Genomic DNA, 11,102 nt, shown 5'->3' with positions numbered 1-11,102 from the left:
TCCTGGACCTGATGACATCCTCCTCCCACTTGGCCATGAACAAGTTGGCCAAGCTTGGGGCATACTTGGCCCCCATCGCCACGCCAGTATCCTGCCTATAGAAATTATCCTCGAACCAAAAATAGTTCAAGGCGGCAGCGAATTTTAGTAGGGTCATAATGAAAGCTATCTGTCTCTCATGTAGGCCTGAATTGAGTTCAAGATAATATTGGACTGCTTCAAACCCAAGATGGTGGGGGATGATGGTATATAATGATGTTACATCAATTGTAACCATCCAGGTATCACTAGTAGGGACTTGACCGCACAACAAATTAATGACAACTTGTTCAATAAGTTTTAACTAAGAGATTCCTAGAGAAAGGATATAGATCGGGACCTTTGAAGGTAGTCAGGGATGAAGTTCTTAATACCAGTAGAGAGGATCTCCTGGTGGATAGAGTCCCCAATCAGGATATTTTCCCCATAGGAGTCCCCTTCATTACCACTTTCTCGGCCCAGCATAAGAGCATAAAGGACATCATTGGTAAACATTGGCATTTGGCCTTGAATGACAATGTGCTCAAAGAGGTACTTCCAGAGAAGCCCAAGGTTATCTTTAGAGGGGCACAACCACTAAGGTCTCGAGTAGCTGTGAACGTCTTAAATCCCCCTATAAGAAGTATGGGATTTTTTGACCAATTGACAGGGTACTATAAATGCAGGAAGTGTAGAGTGTGCTCTTTTAATTCCTGTGGTCAGAGACGTGTCACCACGTTTACTTCCACTGTCACGGGACAGGAACACACTATCAAACCGTGCATTACCTGTGCATCCACAGGGGTTGTCTACCTTTTGCAGTGCCCATGCGGCCTGCAATACGTGGGACGTACTAAGCGGGCCCTACAAGTCCGCATTAATGAGCACATCACAAACATACTGTCTGGTTTTAGAAACCATTCGGTTTCAAAGCACTACCTCCTTAAGCATAATAAAAACCCTGCCAACACGCTGTTCCTGGGTATAGACAAATTTAAACCCAACTGGAGGGGTAGCCATCTTGTTAGATCCATCTCCAAGATGGAAATGAGCTGGATATACCGGTTAAAATCATACACTCCGCATGGCCTCAATATCGAAACAGACGTAAATGCGTTCATCAACAATGCCTAGAATTAATGTTATGTGTAACATCTAACCCCCTGTAAGGTTTGCATGCTTTGTTTTGTATGTAGAACCCATGGTGAGGTTGACATTGGTATAGTGAACACCTGATTCCCTGAGAGGTTTTATGTATAGAAGGAGGTCTATATATATTTTTTCTTATAATTTTTCTCATTTCCCCCCCCCCCTTTTCTCTTTTTTTTTTGTATGTAGATATCAGTCTCTCATATTAGGCTCATATTGCACATTACACTTTGTTTTTAGCACAGTTTTCTAGACAGAATGAGATTTTTCTTCTTTTTTATATATATATAGTTTTGGTCAAAATGTTTTTTCACTTAAATTAGTGACCCTTGAGTGAGATTGTCTGGGGTTATTATTTCACTCGCCCATTATTAATACCTTGAACTAATTAGCTAGCCTAATTCAATGTATTTATTAGTATTTTTACACGTATATAGTATTCACTATTTATTCATTTAAAATAGAGAATTTTGCACGGAAATATTTATGTAATTTTTCCCTCACAAGTTCTATTGATAGATAGAGCAATTTAAGTATTTAAGATGTATTATGTTATTATGTAATTTGCACGTCAATATACATAAGACCTACTTCCTGCCGGTGATTGGCAGCCATCAATCACTGTGGATGTATAAGTAGTCTGTTATAATACTTGGGATTTAATATATCCTTGTTGATACCCCTTCAGAATCCTCTAGATGGCGCTGTAGAGAGACACCAGTAAGAATATATACACTTTTATTTTTAGTGTCGTCCCGTTCTGTATAACTTCTATAGGGGATTCATTTCCTCTTTAGAAATCCATTCATACATTGTTTATTACCTACGTTGTATTTTTTTATAAAGTTCTCCTTTTTATTAAGCAGCGTGCTCGTCAGTGTCTGTACGCCGCACAATATGCACATTTATACCAATATTCACCATATCCTTAGAGACATCTATTTAAGGTTAAATACTGGCATTTTTGCCACTTACCAAGATGGTGTTTGCTGTACCTTTGCTCACACCTCATGATGAGGTTAGAGCCCATATAAGGGATGACTCACCGCAATGCCCTATCCCATTGACAACGTCCAATGACGAAACGCGTCTGGGAGGACGTGCGGTGACGTCATCGCGTTAGGAGGAAGGGCTCCGCTTCACTTGTTCGCCGGCCGGCAACAAACAAAACTTTTAAAAACGCTCGATTTTCTTTTAAACCATGTGAGTAATTTTCGAAATTGCTTTTTTATAAATAAATACATCTTTTGCGGTGCTATACTATGTCTGCCTTCTCTTACTCATGATTCGTATGGTGGTGTTTGGTCACACGTGCGGGAGCTAAGGGTGGTACGATTCCCGGAAGGAGGATCCCCCTCAAAAGGCCGCGGCTGGGTTACAGCCGACCGCTGTATACCAATAACCCTCTGGTAAGCTGCTTGACATAAGTGGTGTGGGCTTTCACCTAGAGCGTGATGTGGATCCACGGGGTGATAAGTGCAATCTATCACAGAAAGATTCTGTCCAGCGGAAGGACCATTGATTGTTGGTTATTATCTGGATTCCTAAAGGACTTGGAAAATTTTTAATCACTGATTGTGGACCGTTTCCTACCATTACTCAGACCCCCCTAGGGCCTGAGCAATATCCATATTTTGTGTGGACTGGGATTATACCTAGTCCGGGTTCTATAAGCGCAGCCAAACCCCCCTTTTTTCCCCATATATATTTTGGTGCATCTGCACATGAGCTGCTGCTTTCCCATTATATTGTGTACATTTTATTTGTATTGATAAGCGCAATTTTTTTCTTCGTAGAAAAGAATGCAGACCTTGTGCATTTCATCTTTTCTTCCCAGACCTGAACATACTTGGAGATAATTGGATGTAAATGCCCATTTACATCTGTCTGCCCATTAAATTTACATGGAGCTTCTGATCAGGTCTGCCTAAAAGAACCCCCTTTTGAGAGGGGTCTACTGTGATCCAACAAGCAGCATATTGCTCTCACGAATAGGTGTTAAATAACAGACACAAAATAAATATCGCCATTCCCACTTAAAACAATATATTATTAGAAACAGTCCTGTAATACCTGTAAGGGGTTTTTAACATTTCCATAGTGGCTGATCAAATGCCTGGTTATGAAATCTCAGCTGAAGGAGTCTGGGGATATTGCTCAGGCAGAGCCAGCTAGGCAGTAGCCTTAAGGTCCCTTAATGCCCAACTCCGGGAAATCTGCAAATTATTCCTTGAGGTGTGGCTGCGTCCGCTCAGCTAGGGTTAACTGCTCTTTTATTCTAGGGTAGAGTAAAAGTACTTGTACTTAACCAATTCTCTGCTCCCCCAGCAAACAGCGATCCCATACGCTCCTGCAGTAGACTGCCCCTCAATGTCATCACATCCAATGCATTTATATGGATCCTGCATCAGTCTTGATGCCAGGACCTTAGAACACTGGAGAATGGGGGAGAAGACACTGAGGGGGCTGGCCTAGCAGCACAGAGAAGTGGAGGATTGGGTAAGCAAGTCTCCTTTTCTATGCCCCCTAGACATAAACAAGAAGTTATGCCTTCTATTGCAGGTGCAGCCCAACTGCAAAGGAGGACTTTTCAGCTTCCCCGAGTTGGGCCTTAACATGTTTGCTCTTCCAAGCTATTTAGCGCAATTACTTCTTTAAAGTGATTCTAAACCTTTATTTTTTCTAAATAACAAACATGTTATACTCTCCTGCTCTGTGCAAAGGTTTTGCAGAGAGCAGCAGCAATCCTCCTCTTCTGGGGTCCACTGCCGACGCTCCTGGCTCCCCCCCGCCGAGTAGCCCCATAGAAATACGCTTCCTATGGGGGCACTAGTGCAAGCTGCTCTGCCTGTATCCCTGCCTCCAGCTCACTTGTCACAGGATTTTATTGACAGTAGCAAGAGCAATCTGCCTTGTGAGGAGGGAGAGAGCAGAGATAGCCTCTGCTCTCAGGCAAAGCAAGTAGTTCTTATTTTGAAGCTGAAAACAACTTTTAGAATCTGAATGATTGATTTTATCAATGTTACTGTTCTTTCACAAAAATAGGCTCAGGCCTAAGGTTTTATGTGGACTTAGAACCCTTAAAAAGGTAGAAGAGAAATTAATGGTACTGGTCGGTGGTAAATACTCCACCTATGTAATAATAGGTGGATGCGTGTTGAAAGGGCTTTGCAAAAAAAACAGAAACATCAGTTTTAGAGCTCTTGTATAGTTGTCATTTTCTTTTTTATATTTATAATTTCATATTTTATATACAGTGTTTTGTCATTAAAAATGATATATTAATAAATATATATTGCTTTAGCAAATATGTGCAATCCAATCATCACATTACTGAAATCAGCTTCTCACATAAAATATTCCACTTAGTTTGAATTTCATAGTCTTGTGGATAAGTTCTGATCAAGGTGCTCACTAAAAACACAGTTTCGCTTGAGCAAAATTTGCTGCCCACCAAAATATTTTGCAGCTCATCACACTGTTCTTTAGGAAGCCACTGGTATGGCAGTATAATAGAACAGCTTTCTATACAACCATTTTTTATAGCCATTGTCAATTTCACATCTATAACTGAATCCTCATGAAGAATCTGAAAGGAAGTCATAACGTCGAACTTTGGAGTTTTTCCATAAATCCACTCCCAAGTGCACAAATCCTGTTTCTTTTGAGATATGCCAGGAAAGGTTGTTTCATCAGTTGGGTCAACCACATGAATATGCGGCTTGTTATCATACTCAAAACTGTATTCTTTGGCCACAGCATCCATGACAGTTTCACATGTCAAAGACGAATGAGCCTGGGACAGATTTCGTACCAGTGAAGGAACACTAGGTGTGGCATTACTATGTATGCCTGTGCATGGACTTTGCAACACTAGTGGTAGGACAGAGCTGTCTGCATCACACAGCAAGGTACAGTGGTGATAGGCAACAGTCCTTCCAAGCTTAGATGCAGTCCCTGAAATTTTGTATTGGCCATCTAAGAGCAGGTCATATCTTTGCGTTGCTTGGACATTCAAAAATGGCTCCAATTCTTTAAGAGCTCTAATAACCAAATTTAAGTTTTCCATTCGATCATACTTTTTCTTTGAGGTAAAAAAAGTTAGGTTAACATTGCCCAGATCATGATACACTGTCCCACCGCCACTTCGTCTCCTTGCCAGGCCAATTCCTTTTCCTCTCATCAAATGGAGGTTACATTCTTTCCATGGATTTTGGTGACGGCCAATAACCACTGTTGGTGAATTCCTCCATAGAAACAGAACGTTCTTCTCTTCTAAGTTCATATGATCATGAATCCAATCTTCTACAGCCAGGTTCTCATATACATTGCTGGAAACAGACTGCAAAATGAGACCTTGTCTTACTGAACTTCCAAACCTAACAACTGATGTATGAAAAGAAACTGGAAGTCTGATTCTTCTTAAAGTTGACTGGATCAACATCATTTTTCACTAATGAAAAAACAAAACAAAAACATACAATAAGACAATGGAAATGTAATTTACATTTTACCTGAACATTACAGACATGAATTAAAATGGAAACAAAACAAAATGTTTTACACACTATTACTTGTCCAAATATTGTATACAGCTTTCCATAAATATGTAAGCGCTTGGAATTTTCCACATTTGTTAAATTTACACAACTTAAGCCACCAATCTATACAAAGTAGTTCATCATAATGGAATAGAATAAACTATATAGTTTTTGCCCTTTTTTTAGTTATAAAAAATCTTGAAGACTTGGCTGACAAAGCCAACTCCACACCTTTGCATTTTAACATATATGCGTTTCCATGGAAACCAATGGGATGCGTAAAATCACATTTGTGTGCATTTATGTATGTTACCATGCAATGCAAATGCACAGCAATGCAGTTTCTATTGATTTCAATAGAAAATGTGCCTAAAACCGAATAGGTTTTATTTTTGTCTTAGCGTTTCCCCCTTTGCTGTAAAACCTGGTGCAACCAACCTAAATAAAATCATTGTTTAATATGGTCCACCTGTGGGCATGTAAGGTGTCACATGATTTTAAAATAAACCAACCTTTTTCTGAACATCTGAATTTGTTAGGCCTTGTTTAACGCGGCTTTCAGCTTGTATACGAGCAGAGTAAATGGCAAGCTTTGACAAAGCATTTTTAGAGCTTTCAATAAGCCTAATTCAGTCCATCTTTGGGCAATTAAGGTGTTACATGATCTCAAAATAAATCAATGTTTGTGAAGATCCCAGAGTTTGTAAGAGAACATCAACATGCCTAAGCAAATGGCATTATGAAGACCGAAAAGCTATCCAAACAAAACCAATATAACATTCTGGTGAAGCACAAATAAGGGTTCGAAAATATATGTCATACACTGAACGCTAAAAATAAAATAAAAGTATATGGCACAACCACAGTTCTGGCTATCCACCAAAACCTAGTGACCAGGTAAGGAGCGCATTAGATGGAGAGGCAACCAAGAGGTGTATGATAACTCAGAAGCAGCTCCAGATGAGATTCGAGAAACCATTAATGCAGGGTCGTGTTGCCAATGAAACTTAACCAACTGAGGTGGTCGACTCAGGCTGCACTCTTTGATGCATGGATGCCATATTGGAACATTTACCCTTACCCTGAGCCTAATAAAATCCACTGCCGACACGGTCCTTTATTTATGGGACAACCATAATCCAGATAACAGGCTTTATAGAAAAAAGCAGTTGTTTAGAAAAAGAAAAAAAGACATGTTGAGATACAAAAACATTTTGAAAATGTTCTTTGGTATAACATGATTAAATAATCTAGCCTTAGTGTAAGACAGGGGTGCCCAACCAGTGGCCCTCGGAGCCCTCTGATGTGGCAAATGACCTCCTGCTCTGGGATGGAATAGAATACGGTTTCTAAAGATAAGTTTACTACTAAAATCACAGTGTATATACGGGCATATCTGTTCTGCAGTGCTTACTGGGCTGCTTTTAAATCGATCCACAGCTGCAGAGCACTGCAACTGCAGGTTACCTGCACTGAACCATAGACTTCTTTTACCTGCGAGTTTGGTGAGCTTTCTGAAAGTGCACCACACTTACAGGATTTAACAGAAGTGTATGGCAAAGTGCAGCTAACCTGCAGGAAAGCCACAGGTGAACTGTGCTACACTCGTGATGCGGGTAAACAACAGTGCATCAGAGTGAAAGCAGCTTTAGGCCCCTTTCACACAGTCAGTCCAACCCAATTGGACCCTCCATTCACCTCAGAGAAGTGGCAGATGGATTTGTGTCCGTCTACAAACGCCTACCTCCACTCCAATCCGGTTATATAGAATAGAGTGTGCTGCCATACACCCGCTCTGCTCATTGTGGCCCGCGAATGGTTATCAAGTTGCTTAAGTGGCCCTCGATCTTCAAAAGGTTGGGCACCCCTGGTGTAAGACAATATAGGGTCTATTTATAAATAGTTTCAGGCTGGGTTCACACTACTACACTACTTTCATCCTACTTTGCTCTGTGTTCAATGTTTCCCTATGAGAGCGTCTTGTAGCGTCCTACACAAGTCAGTCCGACTTTGAAAATGCTCCCTGTACTACTTTTGGTCCTACATTGATCCTACTTCAGGCCCATTGAATATCATTGAAGTCGGACCAAAGTAGTATCCTGTTCATGAAAGTAGGATGGATGTAGGACCAATGTAGGATAAATGTAGGACCGATGTAGCAGAGCAAAGTAGGATGAAAGTAGTGTAGTAGTGTGAACCCAGCCTTACCCATGATTCAAACAACTTTCACCCAAGATTTCCACATTTTTCTAATTCATTCAATTGGGAAAATGTGTGACTGCTGTGGGAAAATTTTGTGAATCTTGGGTGAAGGCCTGGTTCACACTGGTACGATTTGAGATGTGATTTGACATCTCAAATCGCATCTCAAATTGGCAGCATTTGCCGGCAATGGCACCATACTAATCAGTGCGACGCCGCCTACTTTTTGCGCCTACCTGCACTGATGTCTCTGAAATCACGGCCGAAATCGGGACTGCCAGCGGGAGTGAAATCGTGCGAGTTCAGCTGAACTTGCACGGCTTCACTTCCGCAGCCCAGTGTGAACCTGGGCTAAAACTTTAAAAAAAATGGAGCACAGCTGTGGTAGAATTCATGTTGTAGAGTTAGTTTTCATTAGCCACAGTCATGGTTGAATTTTTATTGTGGGATTGGCTTTCACTGCCAACAATAGTGAAATTGTTCAAAATTGTGGGCGAGAGAGAGATAGAGCCAAAGACAGGGAAATAATAGCAGAAAAACTTTTTTAGGCTGTAAGAAACCTGACCTTGGTGTGGAGGCTCACCTCCAGAAGGACTGTAACCCTACACAAATGGCCAAAATTATACAGGAGCTGTTTAAAACCAAAAACCTGAATGACTTAAAACAGCCTGGACCTCAGTTCAAATGACAATCTTTGGCAAGGTTTAAATAAGCCAAAGCATTAATTTGCCTAAAAACTCCTGCCCGCAGCTCCCCAGGAGCGGCGCTGACACCGCGCCAGTCCTGAGGAGCTGCGGGCAGGAGTTTTTAGGCGAGGCCGCTGCTTCGGCCTAGTCCGCGAGGCCGGACACCGCGGACTAGGCCAAAGCAGCGTCCTCGCCTAAAAACTCATGCCCGCAGCTCCTCAGGACCGGTGCGGTGTCCATAAAAAAAAAAAAACCTTGATTACAATCGTAAATGGAGTTTTTTAGGGGGAAAAAAATAAAATCGCCCAGCTCTAATAGAGGCCAGTATGTAGGGCAGTGTATAAAGGTGAGTAGTATGTAGGGCAGTGTAGAGGGAGTCAATAGGGTACGGAGAAGTGTATAGGGATCACTGCTATAGGATGTTACATTATGAATATGGGTGTAACGTGTAGCATGATACAAAAGGTGAACTTCTTGTTGACTCTCCTCCAAATACTTACCTGAACCTGATCTGATGCTGCGCTCTCTCTCTCCTTAACGGGGCTCCCTCCACTGCCAATCAAATTCAGTGAGGGAGCTGGGGGTAGGGCTGAGCCGCACGGTGTGTGTCAATGGACACTCATAGGTAGATTCACGTAGGGGCGCCTAACTTTAGGGCGGCCTAGCCTAGTCTTTTTAGGCTACACCGCCGTAAATTAGTTAGGCTAGTAGTGATTCTCAAACCACTTACCTGCTAATTTTCAGTGGCGTAGCCTAAAACGAGCGGGCATAAGCGCGCCTAATTCAAATGACTTGGAGAGGGGCGTGTTGTAAGGAAATGAGGCTTGGCCTCACGTTTTTTGACGTTTGACACTGCGTATGCGCCGGGCGACTACATTTCCCAGTGCGCATTGTGGCTAAGTAGGCCGTACGCACCTATTGATTTCGACGTGTATGTAAACTACGTAAATCCCGATTCACGGACGACTTGCGCAAACGATGTTAAAAATTAGAACCTCGCGGCGGGAACGGCGGCCATACTTAACATTGTTATTCCACCTCATAGGTGGAATAACTTTAGGCGGCCTATCCCTTACGGAAACGACGTAATGCGACGGTGTAGGCCTGGCGTACGTTCGTGATTCGGCGTATCCCCTCATTTACATAATCTACGCCGGCCGCAATGGAAGCGCCATCTAGCGGACAACAGAAACACTGCAAGCTAAGATAGAACGGCGCAAGCCGGCCTATCTTAGCTTTGTTTAAGTGTATCTCTGTTTGAGAATACACTTAAACAAACGCCGGCGTAGATTCAGAGTTAGGTCAGCTTATCTACTGATAAGCCGGCCTAACTCTTTGTGAATCTACCTATCAGAGCGCTCAGGATTGAGCCTGCACATGTTGCATCATTGGAAGCAGCTTCCTATAGAACACTATCAGATTAGCTAACAGAAGTGACGATCCGTCAGCTGGGCATGCGTTCTATGGTTTGCTATGGTTCTACCAGGTTTGCTAATCTGACAAAACACCTGCAGTCAGAAGTTGGCAGCGGACATCTTACGACACCCAGCTACGTCTTGAATTTCACAGTCATTTTTTCAAAAAAATTGTATACTGACATCTGTTATGCTGTTTGGATGTTACATTTTGAAAGAAGCTGGATGCCAGCATTAGGAAGATGGCGGAGGCCGTGTTAGCACACTGCACAGCGCTAAACCTTTAGGCTTTCAAAATGCTGGCTGGGTGTAGTAAGAGGTCCGCTGCCTTCTTCTGACTGCAGGTGTTCTGTCAGATTAGCAACCCTGGTAGTGGTGGAACGCATACGCAGCTGACAGAACGTCACTTCTGTTACCTAATCTGACGGGTTCGCTATCCTGACAGAACAGTTCCACCCTGAGAATAGGAGACCAATGCATCTGCAGGGGACCACAGTAGAGGACCTTATTGCTGTGTAAAAAAAAAAATACATAGAGCAGGAAAATAACATGTTTGTTATTAAAAAGTCAACTTTACAATGATTTTAATGCAAAGAATAATTCAATGCACTATTTTATAAATGTGTGTGCAGTGATTACATTTTTGCAGAAAGTGAACTATGACTTTCCTTCTATAAATAGGGTAGAAAGTGCAAAAAATGTACAAGCTACAAGATGGTCTACTGCATAATGTATTGCAGGAAGGAGTGCAGCTTTTCTATCTATATACGAGAGAGATGTCAGCTAACTTTGACCTCCGACTGGACTATCCCCACAGCAAACCACCCATGTGGCTCGACAGTCACATCACAAATCGTCATCTACATGCGACAAGAGTCACAGGGCGCATGCGTGTTTCCCCAACCCGAGGGTCTCTTATAGAGAATGTAGATTTACAGGGGTGTCCGATTCGGAAGTAGAGACTCACTCTCACCTGTGCAATATAGACATAAGACCGTTCTGTTTTCCCTCCGCCTCCTGGCTGAAAGCGAGCGTAGACCTTTCCTCCTCCGTGTGTCCTGTAGACCCCGCCCCTGTGTCCTGTGGGTCCC

The 11,102-nt window shown here is 42.3% G+C and overlaps 1 protein-coding gene across 1 annotated transcript; it reads right to left on the bottom strand.

Moving 5' to 3' along the window:
• Window positions 1–4,389: 4,389 nt before the first annotated feature.
• LIPT1 (lipoyltransferase 1) lies at window positions 4,390–11,102 on the bottom strand. Its single transcript, XM_040336344.1, has 2 exons — window positions 10,985–11,102; window positions 4,390–5,620 (listed from the first exon to the last, which is right to left on the bottom strand). The coding sequence occupies exon 2, from the start codon at window positions 5,612–5,614 to the stop codon at window positions 4,493–4,495; it is 1,122 nt and encodes a 373-aa protein (XP_040192278.1). The 5' UTR covers window positions 5,615–5,620; window positions 10,985–11,102; the 3' UTR covers window positions 4,390–4,492.

Source organism: Rana temporaria, chromosome 2 (genome assembly GCF_905171775.1).
Source record: "Rana temporaria chromosome 2, aRanTem1.1, whole genome shotgun sequence".
NCBI classification, from domain to species: Eukaryota; Metazoa; Chordata; class Amphibia; order Anura; family Ranidae; genus Rana; species Rana temporaria.
This window is presented reverse-complemented; position numbering and strand designations above follow the sequence as displayed.

What these genes read in the sequence shown, in the direction of transcription:
- LIPT1 (XM_040336344.1), bottom strand. Translation starts at nt 5,614, where the DNA reads ATGATGTTGATCCAGTCAACTTTAAGAAGAATCAGACTTCCAGTTTCT.